This window comes from Oreochromis niloticus, linkage group LG7, assembly GCF_001858045.2.
Source record: "Oreochromis niloticus isolate F11D_XX linkage group LG7, O_niloticus_UMD_NMBU, whole genome shotgun sequence".
NCBI classification, from domain to species: domain Eukaryota; kingdom Metazoa; phylum Chordata; class Actinopteri; order Cichliformes; family Cichlidae; genus Oreochromis; species Oreochromis niloticus.
Genome location: NC_031972.2, coordinates 17020156 through 17038811, shown reverse-complemented (window position 1 = coordinate 17038811; position 18656 = coordinate 17020156). Strand labels below are relative to the sequence as shown.

The following is an 18656-nucleotide window of genomic DNA, read 5'->3' as shown; positions in this document are numbered from 1 at the left end:
TAGGATCGTGAGGAATTCGTATTTAAATGGTGCAACAAACACCTGAAACGTCAGCTTCTGCTCATTTCGAGTCAAGTGCCCAGCTGTGGGGCAAATCACCCCGTCTGCGATGGCCACAACAACAATATGGATGTAAACTCTTGTGTTGTGGTTACTCTGAAGCCATGCATTGGATGAAAGCTTTTTTTTTTTCACACCAACACTGTTGTAGGCTACGGTTGGCCATTAGGCCTGGTGTGACGTAAGGTTGACGCACAAGACGGGGTGCATCTATGAAAAATAATTACCTATACTATGTCCGCAAGCTTCAAATAGGTCTCACTCCAATCACTGATCAGTGCACGATATAGGCGTCTAGAACTCCATCTATTTATTTCTTGCCCAGTAAACTTTGTTTGGCAATAAATAAACTAAATAACAATAATAGTAGTAATGATAATAATAATAATAATAATGATACAACAAACTTTCAGCAGACTGTTGCATGTTTTAGTAGGAGTTTAAGACATTTTGTGGGTGGGTGTTAAAGTATTTGTCAATAGGCATTTCAGGGCTGCAAATATGTTGCTCTGACGCTGATGCACGAATGTGTGATCATTTTTCTTTACAGATTAATTATAACATATTGCTTTTCCCCCGTTGTCCCAAAGTGCGCCAGTTCCTTGCCAGATGTGGTCTCTGTTCAATATTTATTTATTTATTGTTTGGTTTTTCGGTCATTGCTGTGCAGTGCCAAAACATCAAGCTGGTCATATGTTTTCAAAATGAACAAATAGATCCTGTTTACCACCGGATTCCTGTATTTCCACTCACGACGAGGAGGCAGCCAGGACACATGATCTGTGACACAGCCTGGATGGTTAGTGTCGCTATGGTGACTTGCTCTTTACAAATAGCGCGGACAATGTCAAGTGTCGCTATGGTTGCAGATGAAAATATGTACGCAGGCTTTTTTTTTTTTTAAGAGAAACATCAAGAACTGAATTATATCTGTCTCCATGGCAACCTCAGAGTATAGGAGAGAGAAGAGAGAGCTCTTTATTTTGCAATAGATCCTTGCATATATATCTGAAGAAGCATAACAACACTGAGAAAAGGTGTGGGGGGTGATTGATGGAGGAAATATGGGCATGATTCAGGGCTTCTGATTTGCAATACATGGGAAGCCAGCTGGTGGCTCTGGATTAATAATATCTGATCGTGATCTTGTCGGGGGGGGGTGGATCACTTTAACATGCAATAGAATACAGATTGTGGAATGTGCCATTTCTTTTATTATTATATCAGTTTCCCCAACTCTGCTTGTTGGTGTTCTTAGCTGGAAGTATCCCTTCTGGAATATGAGCGTGAACAAGCAGAAAAGGAGAAGCTCATCCGCAAACGAGTCCTTGTTCATATGGTGTCAGTTCTGAAATATCCAAGTCCACGATAAGAGCAAGTCACTTTGAACCAATAATTAGAATCAATCTCCAACCCATCTTTCATTCACGTCATGTACATAATCACTAGTCAAAACCACTTAAAAAGTTTGCCCTAAAATATGATACCAAAAAAACCCCAATCCAAAACCAAAACTTTTTCCTCTTGGAGTTTTTACTGCTACCCCCAGCTTTGCCGTTGAATAATGTTCCCATAGGTTTAAATTCAGGAACCTCTGAGTGACATGTGTCACTCTCTCTCTAATAGTGCCTCTGTTCGAAGCCTGTTGCACTAATGCAGCTGTGGCACTGCTGATATAAATCCTGGAATATCCACTTGCTCTCAGTATATAGGCCTCACTCGCACAATCGTTTGATTTCAAACACAACAAATGGGATTTCTTTCAGGTGGCTTCTTACATCTTCCACCAGAAAATGCTAACAAATATTTTTACAGTCCATAATACTCCCTCTCACTTATGTTTCTTTGCCAGCATTGTAACGTGTAATTACATCTTCTAAATTCAAGGTGTAGTTTAACATGCAACATAAATGTAGATACAGCAGAGCAAAGGAAATGCAAAACAAATGTTTTTTAAGGAGTGGTTACTAACATGATGTTTTCAAATTTCTTTTCTTTTTTTTTTTTTTGAATTAACCACACAGCATGTGCTGTTTGTCCGACCTTTTTAAAGAATGGTTAAGCTACTCACACTGTTTAAAATAAATATGTAAATGTTTAATCGCACTAAATTTCCACCTTTCCAATCTTGTTTCTTATTAAAGTTCATATGAAGCAAGTTTAATTAGCCAGGCAGTCTGAATTCAGGACCAGAAATTCCCAAAATATTTAGAGGAGGGTGTCTGATACATTGTCCCATTACGGGTACAAAGTTTCCTTTCGGCGAATCTAACGTGCCTTAGCCCCGCCCGCCGGTGTTGACTTGGACCCACCGGGAGAGGGTCGACGAATCGAGCTCATCCACAGCGTGTGTTTCCGTGCTGAAAACGTTTCAAGGCGAGGCGACCGCTGAACGCCGAGGACCGCAGTGAACGTAGTTTTTTAGCCCCAGGTTTGTTTTTGTGTTTGTTGTACATTTCATAGCTCGGCTTGTAACGTGGCGTCATTCGACCTGTTCGCAAGCTGTCGGCGATTAAACAAGACTTGACGGCTGACATTAGCAGGATATCCGCGTAGCTCTGCTTTTATTTGCGGTTTTGTACAGTCGCAACGTGGACAGTGGAGCTGATAGGCACGCCTCGTAAAACACACCAACTGGCTAGCTTTGCAGCGCTGTTAGCTTGGGAGCGCAATGTCAGTACCGTTAACAGATAGCTAACTTATTCGCAGGCATCAGGTGATAAACACATTTTCCTTCGGGAGCAGTTTCCCTGATGTCCAGTCACCTCGGGTAGCTGTTTTGAATTTTATTTTTTATGAAAACAAAGGGGAGAAAAGAAAGACTCGATATTAGCCATTTGTTGGACCTTTCTCAAACGGCTAATGTGCTCTGGATGACATTAGCGCACATACGTATTTGTGTTTTCTGGACTCCCCTCTTTAACCGTTAGGTGTCTGTGGCGGCTCTTGGTGGTTAAAACGGGTGCTGTTAATTCCTGAGCTATGTGGGCGTTGACTGGCACTCCTTTTAAGTTTAGCAAGGCCTCCGTTGATGCCTGCGGAGGTCCAGACAGCATGTACAGTACTTGGCTAGCAACAGTAGGCAGCGCATGTAGGTGGGCTGCGTTTGTACAGTACAGTGCATGCAGGCCAGCAACACTCAGGAGCTACGACACTTTAACATGTCCAATCCTAGATTATTATCTCTGTGATGAAGTAGTGCGGGATGCTGCCTGAGCAAATACATTTCGTGTGCTGCACGTAGCTTAGTCATGTCTTGTTGCAGACAACTATTAAGAATAAATTCCCCCAATTCTTTGGTGGCAGCATCTATTTTGCGAGGATTTTTTGCGTCATCTCATCTTTTGATTGTGGTAGTATAATTCCACAGCTCAGTTTGTAGGCACACTGGGCTGTGGGTACATTCAGTGGTCACTTTATATTGCAGGCTACACAGTTAATTAATCGTATCTGCAATTGGCTAATTCACGTACTTAGAAAAATACATGCTATAGTTGTAGTGGCTGACTGATACTTTTTAAGCAATAACTAGTTATGTTTACATATAGATCAGCTGTGATGCTCCTTTGCTGCATGTGAATAGAATAGAATAGAATGCCTTTTATTGTCACTATACAGTTGTACAATGAGATACAGATGCCATAGACAGCAGTGATTGTAGTAAAAAAAAATCAGTCAGGATCATCAGTATAGTCTTTAAAACAACAACAAAAAAATTGATGCAGACAACAAATTCAGATTTAGCTGTGATAGGTCAATGTCTGCTGATAATATTGGCCAACTCCTTCAGATTATTTGATCAGGTGTGTCCCTGCATGTACTGTATGTCGTTTGACTGATTGTATCATTTGATCCCCTCCGTTTAGCAGATCCAGGGAGAGGAACCTGTTTGTTTTTCCCGCTGCAGGTGAAAGACAATGGAGGTGAAAGGCAAACAGCAGGACGAAGACATCTCATTCAGCAACACTGACACTAATGGTAAGGTCCCACACAGGTTTTTATTGATGAGTTAAGCAATTCATTAGAGTAATGTAAAGATGTAAATGAGGTCCTGATTTTAAAAATAAGCTAAGCCTGTCTGTCATGTCATCCGGCATGAAGTACAGTCTGCAGATACAAATGGTAATTAGTTTGTTTAAGGAAAGGAAAGGAAGAAAAACTGGCTTATGCTTCATAGCATGTGCACATGTCAGATGGTTGAGGGATTCTCCTGTCCAGCATACTGCTGTTCTGTGGGCCCTGAGCAGATCTGTCCCATGTTTTAATCCAGGAAGGGTACACGGTGGTGCTGGACTTCTTCCAGGATACAGTTGGCCGCTAAATGAAACCTGTTCTTTTGGTGGAACATGGCGTAGACCTAGCTCCTGACGTGTAGTTATATTTTTATCACTTTTTCTAAGCTTTCAGTGGCTTTAGTCGGTAATGTTAATTTGGTTGTTTCCCTAACGGTAAGGCAACTCAGTCCTAAATTGTTTGTGTTGTTTGGTGTTATAGAATACTATGGTAACAACGTCTTTGAAGAACGACAACAGTGTGTTTTTTATGTTTATATATATATTATTACAATTACCCAGAACTTGTTTGAGTACTGCGTTCAGAGTTACTGCCAGTCTCCGTTTGACCAAATCACCTGTCTCTTTAGGTAAGCGCCCAGCTGAGGACATGGATGAGGAGCAGGCCTTCAAACGTTCACGCAACACAGATGAGATGGTGGAGCTGCGAGTGCTGCTTCAGAGCAAAGTAAAAAGACTCAGTTCACACATCAGCTGTTGGGACTGCATTGCTGTTTTCTTCACCTTTTCATCAAACCTTTTTTTTTTCTTCACAGAATGCCGGTGCTGTTATTGGAAAGGGTGGCAAGAACATAAAAGCCCTGCGCACAGATGTGAGTACACGGATAAAAATCTGCAAATATGTCTGCGATTGAGGCAACAGTTTTGTCAGCTAATGCCTGCCCCCTCTTTTGCAGAACCTGCATAGCTCTTTTCTTTTAAATTTATCTGCCTTGTTGACTGCCACTGGCCTGCTCACCAACGCCTTGCGCCAATGTTTAGCTATTGTGTCCCATCACTTGTGTTGTCCTTATATCTGGGATTCAGTCTAATGAAGTTCTATGATTACATTTGTGCTCTTTAAACATGAAGATGATGAAGGATTGAAGGTTTTCCTGACACAAGAGGAGGAATAATTTGTTAAAAAAAAACCCTAAAAAACTCAAAGTGTCAAAACAAATTACCAAATGATTTCTGCATTCCTGCAGAATTGGATTTCCACAGAATTAATCCCAGATTTTTTGGCGGCATGCTTTTAGTATTGTATCCAGAATTGACATGCACTGTTACTATGATGAAACCACCTTGGCTCGTGTGGACAGACCAGGAAGGTCCTGTTAGACAGCTGTGTTTTGGGGGTTTTTGTTTGTTAGGTTTTTTTTGTCCCCCCACCCCCTTTTTTTTCCCCAGCCCTGTTTTTGTGAGTTTCAACCTAATTACATTTCCCCAAACAGTGTTGAAGCTATGTTTGACCTTGAAGTGACAACAGGTGCCTGAAAGCCTTGACTGGAAAGTCTTTTCAGGGACATAAATCTGTCTAGTGCTCCAAACTGCTTATTAAACATATCTTTGTCCAGGTCACACTTCCTGTTCTTCTTCACTCACCACAGTTTCACTTTTGGGACAACGTGTAGCGTGTATTCAATTAAAAATGTATTCCTTCTCCCCCTCTTCCCTTCTCCTTTTATTTATTTTTTTGTCTTTACTTTTGGCCACCTTCCTCCGTTGCCCATGTACTGGATCGACATGCCCCTCCTGCGTTGCCCACCTTGACGTTGGCCCAACCTCCGCCCGCCCCGAACGCCCGCCCGCCCGCCCACCTGACACTCCCGGTTGGCCCTGCCCATAAACTGTGCCCCTCCTTAATCGGGCACCTAACTTGACATCTTGTGATTGAATGCCCCCGCCCAATGCCAACCTCCTCCACCACAACCACCACCACAACCACCACCACCACCACCTCCTCGGCCCATGCAGTACAATGCCAGTGTATCAGTCCCAGACAGCAGTGGCCCAGAGCGGTATGTCCCACCAGTTATTGCCTCACTGCCTGATTAGAACAGTGAAACACATGTCTTTGATAATCTGCCTTCTGTTTGACTTTTAACATTTTGATATACATGACAGTATACTCCCCCTCCCCCTCCCCCAAACACCCCACCCCCCTCCACTTGTAAGAGACGTGTTTGTTCCTTTTTTTCCTCCTTTTTTTCCTGTCCATTTTCAGCCTCTCCATTGAGTTGGACTTTTTGTCATTACAGTTTATTGTCCATGCAGAGAATCACTGACAGCCCACTACCAAGTAGTTGGTGTTTTACATAGTTAGCAACGCAGTGGTCAGATGCTGTTTATTTATGTTTGTTTTTTTTTTTAAATTTCCTTGTTGTGATGTTTAATTTTACCATAAATCTTGTGGAAACCAGACATCTTTATCTCACTCTGTCCTCCTCCTCTGTGGCTCACCTGGCCCTCTCGCTTCCCACCCCCACTCTCAGCATCACTGTCCATGAGAGAGCGCACTGGCTCTTGTCCGGAGGCTCCGTCTTCGTGTCTGTCACTCATTAATGTTGTTTCTTTTTATTTCATGGTGCTGCATCCCCTTGTGTTAAATTCCTCTCAGGCCACATCAGATCAGCGCTGCCTGCCCAAACCTTTCATAACCCTCCCACCCCCGTTCCTGTTCCTGTTCTGTGCCACAGAGTAGTTGGCAACCACTCACATTTCTTTTCCCAGTCTAAACCCCTCTGCTCTGTTGCTGTTCTCTACTACCCACCTCGTCTCCTCCTCACCTCAGCCCCAAGCCCCTCTCCTCCCCACCTGTTCCCCACCCTCTTTCCTAACCCCTGGTCACAAAGAGAAGGTGTGCTGGTGGCGCAGTTGTCATGACAAGATAATGTGTTAAGTTATTACCTTCCTTTTCCCCAACTTGGTGGTGGGATGGTTATAGAAGATCTCTCTCTCTCTTTTTACACCCCTCTCTCCCAACTCTGTGTGGCCGCAATCACATTAATTTGAGCCGCTCTGAAACCGCCCATCCTCCCCAAGCTTGTCTTTAAAAATAATATTATAATCAGTGCATGTCAGCTGCTTATTTAGTCAGTGTAGTGTTGGGGAAAAGTTATGAAGAATTATTATTATTATTATTTATTTTTTTTGTGTAGCATTTAGCAGTCTTAATTTTTCCTTTTTTAGTTTTTAAACCTTTCGTGTGTTCATAAATGTTTGCTGGACTGCTTCTTCTTTATTTGTTTATTTATTTATTTATTTTTTTTATCAGGTTTTGCTTTCTGTCCTTCTCTTTTGTCCTTCTTGTAACGCCTTGCTTCCTTTTGGCTAAAATGGTTCCTGACAGGATCCTGAGTGTGAATGCCAGTATCGACACTATTGGAGAGATTCTGTTGAAAATCATACCGACTCTTGAAGAGGTGAGCTGTCATAATAATTGTGCGTATAAACAAAGAGCAGTCCAGAAAAGTCGATGGTATCTGTTTATGAAATATGTTTATATGTTGCAAAAAAAGAAAAATCACAACTGAATCTGACTGGAAGATCTCTATTTCTTTTATTACTGACCTTTCGTGCTTTAAGTTAATATAACACAGAGCTGGTACATTGTATCCAGCTGCACCCAGCATGCATTGATAAAATGATAATAATAATAGTAAGCTACTTTTAGCTGCTTCCATATTCACAAGGGGTCGCCACAGCAGGTAGCTCCTGATATTTAATTTTTGCAGCCCTAAAGGGATTTGTGTCCTACACGCAGCCATATGTCCCACCGGTGATGCTGTGCAATAGCAGCAGTTATGTGCTTAAACAACAAAATTTTCATTAGCTTTACTGAGACTCACTGGGTCTTTGTCATAACCACTTCCTGGTTGTCATTCCAGTCATTTGACCATGCTTAATTAGCTTATTGCTAGACTACTCACAGATATAATGGTTCTAGTTTCTTTTTTGTTGAATTATGCTTATTAATGATTTTAGTCTGTGTCACTGTAGTTTTTTGTCTTTGGTAAATGTTATCATGATTTATTGAGAGTTCCTCTTGCCCTGTCTTTAAGTCTTTATGTGAGCTGCTTTAAATCTTCTCTAAATATCTTCTCTAAAAGCAGTTGGTAACAGTTATTATCATACTTGTTAATACTGACGGGGAGAGAATTTACAAAACCAAATTGGATTGATTCAAATGACTGTTTATGCATAAGTAACAGATAGTCGGTTTAAAATGAAACAATCACGATGCAATTGAAGTGCACGCTTATATTTCTTTATAAATTAAGCAGGTTAAAAAGTCTGGAGGTGATCGCATTTGAAAGCTTTGTGAGCCTAAAGCAGACGGTCAAAGGAGAAGTTAATACAAATACAGGCCACGGGTTTGCTTTGCACCCAAACAAAGCAAATACATCAGAAAAACAGGAAGATTAGGGGTAGACTGATTGTTTGTGTACATTCTAATGAATGTACCAAAACTGATGAAAGGCATATTCAGTTTCAGAACAATACTATATTTCTCTGAAAGTCTACAGAGCAATACTAAGATTCAGCGAAATGCAACAAAGTTGACAAGACAGTACGTTGCAGTACAAGTGGACAATGACCCAAAGCTTAATGTATGAGCACTCTGAACAGTTTGAAGATCAGGAAGAAGAATCTGCTGCAGTGACTAAAACGCTCACCTGATTTCACCGACTGAGCTGCTGTAAAGGCAAACATCACAAACGAGGCATCGTTCTAGCCAGTCGTTGCTTTCAAATCATTTTTGACAATAAAAAAAATTATCATTATATTTGGGATTATAAAATGCTGTGCGTAGAAGTGGTTGCTATTGCTTAACAGATAATTAACCCCTTAAAATAATTTTCTTTGACTCCTTAAGTTATTTTTGTTAAAAAAGCTGAAAGTCTCCACTAGAGCAGGGCGATATGACCAAAAATATTTATCACGATATACATTTGAAAATTTGCGATAACGATATCACTGACGATATAATTGACACTAGACAAAATACTTTACAACTCCACAACTTTGATGAGGTTTTTTGCACTAATAATGTATTTTCACTTAAACAAGCAGCTGTTTTTTATGTGCATTAAAGTTATATAAAAATTTAACAGTGCAAATGGAAATTCCTTGCTGACAGTTTAACCAAAAGGCATTTCCAGTGGAAATTGGCCGACATATCCTCAGCATAACCATGTATAATATCCACAAAACTTAAAAATAGGTTATACACACACAATACGGTAATATTATGTTGAAGCACAGTACGTATCACTCCGCGAGGCTCCTGCCTTAACCGTAATGCTCCGACAATCCATCAAGCGGTGCGAGTTCGTAGCCTAGCAAAGTCGTACTGAAACATCTGACAGATTTTCGAGCGCCATGTACCACATTAAATCGTTTCGAGGTCAGTAAACACAACCAGAATTCATACATAAGGCACACAGGATTATAAGGGGCACTGTCGATTTTCAGAAAAATCAAAGGATTGATTTTAAGTGTGCCGTATTTTCCAAACAACACGGTAATAACGACGGCCCGCTAGCATGCGCTACCAAAAATAGTGCTTTGTTGTGTATCTGACGGACGAAAGCTAAACCAGTTCCACACCACTGAAGTTGCAGCATTTTTACAAACCAGTTCTGGTTCATCCGTTTCATTTAACGATCCACTTTCGCTCTTCTCATTCTGCGTCGCCGCCATGTGCGTATGTAAACATAGGCACTGCGCATGCGCGTTTTACCCATATTCTATCGCGATATTTCATTTTTCTATCATTGCCCAAAATTACACCGGTATTACCGTGAACGGTATGACATAGCCCAGCCCTAGTCTCCACTGCAACTGTATGTGCCATTTCAGACTGATGTGGTAGCATAGAGGGACAAAAACGATGAAAAAGATATGAATGTACACTGCACTGATGTGAATTTTGAAATCCATTAAACATATTAATCATTGGTTTGTTCAATAATGTTCCACAATGAAATGGAAATTTAACATGACATTTTCTAATCTTGAAATGACTTGCCAAATGCCAGATTGTGACCCATGCAGATGTGTGCATGGATCATTTAAAGCTGCTAGTAACTGCATGTTTAGCAGTTATTAGCAGGTTTAGCAGTTTTTTGCCACATTGGCAGCATATAAGTAACTGCTCAAAGAGTTTAATAATAAACTATAGGCAGATATTCTGACCCTGCTGACATTGTTGATCTTGTGCTGTGTTTCTTTAGTACCAACATTACAGTGGGATTGATTTTGACTGTGAGCTTCGGCTGCTGATCCATCAGAGCTTGGCAGGGGGCATCATCGGAGTGAAAGGTGCCAAGATAAAGGAGCTAAGAGAGGTAAGAGAGTCCAGATTAGCAGGATCCTCACCATGATGCTCTGCCTCAAAAGTTGGACTGTAGAATAATTATTAAGGTTGTAATTGTTAATGCATATTGTATCTGAAATATATTAGGATTTATTAGGACTTATTTGTGCCACCTTATTGTGTTATCTGTAGTTCCCAAATGTTCTATAACTTGTTTATACTTTGAGTATTACAGATATAATCTATTTGCAGCTGTAATCAGATAATGTGGAATATGTGATCAAAATTTGGCTCTTAAAAAAAAAAATCATACCTCAATTAAATTCACCTGATCTGCCCATCGAGATCATCATCTTGCATATGTCCGAACAGCTGTCAGTGTACACGTTTTGATTGAGATGGGCAATTATCTGAGCCCAGATACGCAGCTCATATGTGTATTTAAGGACCAGTTTTGCTAGTGTCATAGACCAGCTTTAATGGCAAATTGGTCACAGATGAAATTGATAGACTGGAAAAAAGACTAACACTTTTTGCTCTTGTGGATCAGAACACCCAGACCACCATCAAGTTGTTCCAGGAGTGCTGTCCACACTCGACAGACAGAGTCGTCTTAGTTGGAGGAAAGCCAGAGCGCGTCGTTGAATGTATAAAAGTTATATTGGAGCTGGTGTCAGAGGTGCGATTACATCATTGAGATCTGTTAAAGGGGTTAACATGCTTTATAATTATGCTGTTCATGTCTCACAGTAAGAATAATAAATTATCCATTTAATTTTCTTTTCCTTCCCCTTGCAGGCACCGATCAAAGGTCGCGCCCAGCCTTATGACCCTAACTTCTATGATGAGACGTACGACTACGGTGGCTTTACTATGTTATTTGAAGAGAGGGGCAGACGACCCATTGGTGGCTTCCCCATTCGTGTTCGTGGCGGTTTTGAGCGCATGCCTCCCGTTCGTGGCAGCAGGCCCATGCCTCCCTCCAGAAGGGATTATGATGACATGAGTCCCAGACGAGGGCCTCCGCCACCACTGAGCAGAGGACGAGGGGGAAGTCGTGCTCGTAATCTGCCTCTGCCCCCGCCACCACCACCAAGAGGAGGGTAATTGCAGTGCTTTCACATCTGAACTATTTTTATACTTTATATAAAAGATGGGGATAGATAATGCCCATTACCCATTGGTGTTTTAACTCCCATTTTAAAGCCTCTGGTTGGCCGTTGCCATATGGTTAGCATAACCAAGCCAAAAGTGAATGTATTTGGACTAGAGGGAGGTGTGCTAAATTGTCAGGTAGGGCTATTGTTGATAGGTTGCATCCATCCATCTGGGTGCACATACATAAAACTTAAAAACTATAAAAACTGGAGCACTCACTTCTTGCACTACTTGCACAGCAGCCCATATTATGTCAGTGCTGCAAATGGCTCCAACACCACAAATGCAGCCAAAGTTCAGTCCAAATTCAAATTAGCAGAGGTGATGAGCCTAGTCAGCATTCACCCACCCTAAGTGTTATTAAAATGAATCCACAGTCATGAAGGTGAAAATTAGCTATAGGCATTTTTTTGTACTCTTTGTAAAACGATCTTATTTCTCCATTAAAGTTTGGATCAAAAAAGCATTATTAGATTCCTGTTAATTTATGCGTATTATGTGTATGTTTGTGTATAGGCATATATGTTTCCCCAACCTCTTTTTCCTTGTCTGTTATTATCCACAGAGGTGACAGGTTTTCGCATGGCAGCTATCATGGTAGCATGGATGACAGACCAAGGTGAGTAGGATTGTCAATACAAAATAATTTGTCTTAAAAGCAGAAGACACTGAAAGTTCATCAGGAGGTGAAGCCATAGTTCAGACCTGATCAGAGGTCATCAGTGGAGTCTGCTTGCCCTGTCACACGTGTCCCCTATGTTGGAGGAACTATGTTAACATTTACCTTTTTTGTCTGTAGTGACAGAAGAGGCAGAGGAGACCGTTATGACAGCATGGTGAGTGTGTTTACTAATGCTTCTGTAATACTAATCCGTATGTGTCGCTTCCTGCTTCTGTGTAGTTTGTGTTTGTGAATCCTGCTTTAGATCATATGATTGGAATTTCTTTTTCTCACTTTCGTACAAGCGCAGTGGCTTCAACACCAAGCTGCTTTTTTTTTTCTCCCCCCACTATGTATGCACACTGATGTAGGCCTGTTGTTGCCAGGCAACTGTTGTCTCCGTGGTTACCACAGAGCAGCTGAGTACGTAGTCCGGAGATCCGCCAGGCTAGCAAATGAGCAGAAGCCAAAGCGAGTCCTGAACCGTTTCCCTATAGGTTTAAAGCTGCAAAAAAATGTTTTAATAGTAATACAGAAGCATTAATTTCATCACATAGGCATCAAGAGATGTCAGTTAATCATTTAAAGTGATTTTAAAGTGTCTAAGAAAAGAGCAAAAACTGACGTTTATCATGTAAAGTATAATATAATTTATTTTTCTTTGCGAAACACAAGAATTTCAGGAGTGAAAGCATCAACTGATTATTTTTTTTCATCAAAGCTTATCACTGCTCTACTCATCTGAGTTAACAAGTAAACATCGTCACATATAAATTAAATGCAATCAGTGTAATAGATGTGGGACTTGCAGCCAATTTGCTACTTGACAGATCTTACCCATAGCTAAGCTTTTAAGGTGCACTTTAATACAAAGAAAGAGGTTTACAGTAAAAGAGCTACAGACAAATGCTGGAAAAAGTCATCAAAACTACAGTGACAGCTTCCAGTTGACATTGAAGTGTTCAGATGTTCAAAAGGCTTTTTTTCCTCCCTTTTTTTAGGGCTGTATGCAAGCAGATAGTTTGTGTACTTCTTGAAGACAGCCATATTACTGTAAAATAGGCTTTACTGGAACTTACTGGAGAGGCAGCTGATTATCCCTCACAGTGCATCACTGTATATGAGCTATATTTACATTTTCCTTTAAAAGGATCGGTACAACTAATTTTGAATGTTAATGGTAATGCTCATTTCTTTGGAAGAAGTAAATGGAGGATGAAATAATTATTGCCTCAACTATATATTCACAGATGTGCTCCCACCTTAAATTGAATTGGTTTCCTTGTTTCTGAGCCATTTAAATGGTTTATTTAAAATAAATAAATTAATACAGAAAAGGCCTAAATTGTCTACAGGGAAGTTGTAGCGTGATCAGCAATGCAACATTTGTGTTTAGCAGCACAAGTCACTGACAACTTCCAGCCGAGTCACTGCACAAACCAGCAGAACAGAATCCTGGAAAGTGTAAATGTGTTTTGGGGCACGTATAGAGTCTACGAGGACTCATACAGGCTGATTAAAATAGAAGCATATCTGTTCTATCAGACGTGTGTGAGCTGAGCAGCTGAAACGCCTCCTGTGTAAGAGGCAGCATAGTCAAAATTGAGTTTTTCTTGAACTTCCCCATAAAAGCTGTAGCTGTTCTTGGCAGTATTGTGAACTCAAACTGATGATGCTTTATGTGCTTCAAATATATGAACAAATGAAAAACTCTGTGGTGATCTAGGAAGGTAAAGCTGAGTGGGTTTTTTTGTTTGTTTGTTTGTTTGTTTTTTTATTGATGACTTTAAAGGTCTTCAACATGTGCCTTTCTGTTGGTCAACTTTATTCAAATGAATAATTTCAGAAAGACAAATCATCACATGAAGGGTCCCAGAGTTATTTCACACTCAGATCAAATTTCTAGCCAACAACATGGTGTTCTTATAAAGTTCAGTGTGATTTTTTTTTTTTTTTTTTTTAAAGCTTTGAAATGGATGTGCTTAATACTGTGGGATGAGTACTCCCCTCCACCTTGGTGAACATCAGATTGTTCTTAGTCTGCATGAGTGTACACGAGTTGTTTGTAGTTTAATGTAGAATGGATAGTGAGCACTTAGTTTACTCCAGGTTCTGAAAGCTTCGTCTGTACTGTGACATTCAAACTTATATCATATTTTTTTTCCCATCAATTGATCCTGAAATGCAGAGTGGAGGTGGATATGGTGAGTGTTTTTCTTTATTAATCTCCTGGAAAAATTCAAGTTCAGCAAAGGAAAATCAGGGCTTCTTGGACTTTATTCTCATAATTTCATCTTTTATTTTTGAGAGGTTTTATAGGAACACCACAATGCTGCTAGGCATGGGGCAACTACACCGATCAGGCATAACATTATGACCACCCGCCACCTTTTGCTGTCAAAACATCTCTGACCCGTCAAGGCATGGACTCCACTAAACCCATGTGCTGTGGTATCTGGCACCAAGATGTCAGCAAAAGATCCTTTAGGTCCTGTAAGTTGTGGGGTGTGGCCTCCATGGATCGGGCCTGTTTGTCCAACACATCCCACAGATGCTCAAGTGGGTTGAGATGTGGGTAATTGGGAGGAAACAATGCTGAGGTAGGTGATACGTGTCAAAGTGACATTGGTTAGACCAGGTCACCTTCTTCCATTGCTCCGTTCACCCTGACTGGTCTGTAGCTATGCAGCCCCATATGCAACAAACTGCATGCACTGTGTATTCTGACACCTTTCTATCAGAACCAGCATTGACCTTGTTGTCAATTTGAGCTACAGTAGCTCGTCTGTTAAATCAGACTACACGTGTCAGCCTTCGCTCCTCACGTGCATCAGTGAGCCTTGGCCTCCCATGACCCTGTCACTGGTTCACTGCTGTTCTTTCCTTGGACCACTTTTGGCAGATACTGACCGCTGCAGACCGGGAACACCCCACAAGAGCTGCAGTTTTGGAGATGCTCTGACCCAGTTGTCTTGCATTCACAGTTTAGCATTTGTAAAACTTGCTCAAATCCTTGTGCTTGTCCATGACTTTTATCTCATCAACTTTGAGGATAAAATCTTCACTTACTCCCTAAGAGATCCCATCCACTAACAGGTGCCATGGTGAAAAGATGATCAGTGTTATCTACGCCACCCCAGTGGCCATAATGTTATGCCTGATCAGTGAGTATAGACTAGGTCACAGGTTTTCTAACACACTGCTATTATCAGTTCAGCTTTGACTTAATGTGTTTAACAGTTAAGTTCATTATTTATTGAATGTACTACTATGTAAGGAAAAGATGAAACCATGCAATGCTTACCAGTTTAAAAACAGTGAGTTTCATTTAAATGATTCATTTATTTTTACTGAAAAATGAATCCGTTGATTAAATAATTGAACTGCAGCTCAAGTCTCGAACATTCTGGCTACATTCTTTACTATCACTTTTCTCTTTTCTTTGTTCTGGGGTGCGTTTTCATTTTTTTCCTTTCTTTGTTTTCTTTCTGATGTTTTCAAAGACAACAGTTCTTCCTGGGATCACTTTCAGTCTGGTGAGTTGGGATTGATTGTTACTGTCCCAGCGTTTTGTTTCCTAACCTATAGGGATTGCTGCATCTTCTGGCATGCTTTAGTTAAAGATGGATTTTTCCCTCTTCCACCTTATATGTGGTTTTAACTCCTCCTAGGTGGCAGAGGCTCGTACAGTGATATCGGAGGTCCAGTCATCACAACACAAGTTACCATCCCAAAAGATGTAAGCTAAAGTGAGCAATGACAAGAAAAGAGATGTCACTCCTTCATGTGTGTTTTTTAACTCTCCTTTACGGTTGTTGTGCAGCTGGCAGGCTCCATCATCGGTAAAGGCGGTCAGAGGATCAAGCAGATCCGCCACGAGTCTGGGGCATCCATCAAGATTGATGAACCACTAGAGGGCTCTGAGGACCGCATCATCACCATCACAGGGACACAGGACCAGATCCAGAATGCCCAGTACTTGCTGCAGAACAGGCACGCACTCCTCTGATTTTCCCCAAGACAGTATCCACACCACAGAGCAGTGAGGCCTTTCTGTGCTGGCCTGTGTGCTCATGCTCACCCACATCCAAATGGAAATAATTTTATTTATTTATTTTTTTACTTTTAATCTGTTAACTTTGACTCACAGTTTGTCCAGGAAAATCTGAAATGAAAGCTAGTAAGATCACTAGATTAAGCAGTTTATTAACGGAAATTGTGCAACTGTTTTGGGTAATTGATGATGAAATAATTTTGCAGTGTAATTTCGATGGAAACTGGCTTTGGGTGGGGGGAAGCTTTAAAGACGACCTTGGATCTGGACTATTTTACACTATTTTGTAACTTTTTACAGTCAGCGTTAAGATCGTCTGGCAGATTAATCAACGATGAAAATAGTGTTTGATCTTGTGGAGCTTTTAATTTCACTGTGCTCCCTCTCACCACTAAATGGCTAAGCTGGTCTCAGCAGTTGGTCGGGTCGCTTCTTGCAGACAGAATTTATTTCCAGCCTTGACCTTGTGTTACTTTTTTTTTAACTTACAAATGTGCTTCATGTGGAAAATGCTTAACAATTTTTCCACATCTGGATTTACAACTTCTTAACCCGTGCCATGTTTCTGTTAACATAAATATTCCTAATGTTTCGTCCTTACCTTTTATCTGTCTCTTATTTCAGCGTGAGGCAGTACTCAGGTCGGTTCTTCTAGGAAGAAAAGAGAAGAAGCAGAAGAGTGAAGCCATGCTGCCATACTGTTTGTTCCTGCTATTCAGAGCCTACATTCCTCTGCTTTGGGTAGACATGCCCCACACACACACACACACACACACACACACACACTCACACACACACACACACACACACACACTACACCGCCTAGCTGTGTTGCAGTTTTTATTTTGACAAATCTTAAGCTGTCAAACAGCAGTCAACAAGTTTTTCTGTGCTAGTGTGATTACTTTTAAGAGATTCTTGTGCCGTCACTGGAGTAAACCCATCTGTGTGATGACTTTCGGTGTTGTGAGAGCCAACCTCTGGCCCTTATTTCTTTGATTTCAGTACAGCATGCAGAATGTAATGGTTTTGTTTGAATCATTATGTTTGTTTGATTTTTTTATCTTTCCCTTAAAGTTTTAAGCACACTTTCCAAATGAAGATGCATGGTGTTGGAATGGTTCAAAGCCTTTTGAATAAACTTGTTTTTACACGACCTCCAACACCTTTTTTCTCACTGTTAAATGAAGTAATGAAGTGCTTTCTTTCTTTTTCTTTTTTGAATGATGGGGTTCAGTGAGATTGTTTGGGAAATGAATTTATTTATGTCTATTACGCTAAACTAGAAAGCAGAGAAGAATTGAGATGCCAGCCTCATGTCTGGAGGGTCAGTATGAAGCTAGCACCACAGCCTGTTGGCTTACTCTAGCACAAAAGTGAATGCATGCAGCAGAAATTCCACCCATCAGTCCACAGATGAACATGCTGTATGTTGTTGTTGTTGTTTATTTTGTACAGAAAGAAGCTAAAATGTACTTTTGGCCTTCCTCTCAGCACAAATAATATCTGCTTGTAACCCATCGGTGCCTATTTCAGAAACCTTTCAGTTTATAATTCTCTCATAAAACAGTTTTTTTTTTTTTTGTTGTTGTTTTTGTTTTTTTAAATGGATCAAACAGAAGATTTGTGAAAATTATGAACTTTTGAGGTGTTTGTACTGTGGGTGTACTTTCTTAACCGTGATGGTGCTAGCTTCATATTTTAACAGGCATCACAGGCAGGAAATGAATAAACCTATTTCTCCAAATATCTTTTTTTTTTTTTTTTTTTTTTTTTTTTTTTTGCTTTAAGTCGGGATACTTGTGCCAGTGCGGTATGCATAAAGAAAGTTTTAAGATTTTTTTTTGTGTGTGTGTGTAATTGTCTTTCTTTGAAAGGCAAAAAGCTGTATAAAGTGTGTATATATTTACATAAAAAAGCAGTAATTTTATGAGTGTTTAGAACGGCCCAGATTACTTAATACTTTCTTGCAAGAAGATGGGGCCAAAAAACAACAAGAACAACAAAAAAAGACAGATTTGGTAATCTTTAGTTGTCTTTCCATTATTTCTTTTCTACCACTCACAGGGATGGACTCGCTGAAATCTTCCAACCTTAAGAGCTGATCAGTTGGATCCATTTTATTCTTGCATTTTTTTTTTTAATTATTTTAATTTTTGGAGAAGGATTTTTAGAGTTCTGTGAATTGATCTCTTAAGATACTTCTTTTTTTTTCTCTCTCTTTTCTTTGCAGTTTGATGTCAAGAGATTTGTGAGTCCACGAGTGGTGATTTTTCTGTGTAGTACTTGCAGGTGTTTAGTAAATAAAGTCTGTGTCACAGCCCACAAGTGTGTGTCTATTTGTTTTTA

General features: G+C 40.4%; 1 protein-coding gene across 6 annotated transcripts; it reads left to right on the top strand.

Moving 5' to 3' along the window:
• Window positions 1–2297: 2297 nt before the first annotated feature.
• Window positions 2298–18635, top strand: hnrpkl (heterogeneous nuclear ribonucleoprotein K, like). 6 transcript variants are annotated; one of them, XM_013275217.3, is made up of 16 exons: window positions 2300–2491; window positions 3930–4038; window positions 4703–4800; window positions 4889–4945; window positions 6090–6133; window positions 7465–7537; window positions 10352–10465; window positions 10985–11113; window positions 11233–11537; window positions 12158–12211; window positions 12392–12428; window positions 14442–14457; window positions 15757–15789; window positions 15925–15992; window positions 16077–16246; window positions 16932–18635. In XM_013275217.3, exons 2-16 carry the CDS (start codon window positions 3978–3980, stop codon window positions 16960–16962), a joined length of 1290 nt encoding a protein of 429 aa, XP_013130671.1. In that variant the 5' UTR covers window positions 2300–2491; window positions 3930–3977; the 3' UTR covers window positions 16963–18635. The 6 variants fall into 6 exon arrangements, 5 of the variants coding, with proteins under 5 accessions (XP_013130671.1, XP_013130672.1, XP_003451520.1 ...); XM_003451472.5 differs by having other exon boundaries at window positions 2303–2491; window positions 3927–4038; XM_013275216.3 differs by lacking the exon at window positions 2300–2491 and adding an exon at window positions 2498–2830 and having other exon boundaries at window positions 3927–4038.
• Window positions 18636–18656: the final 21 nt, after the last annotated feature.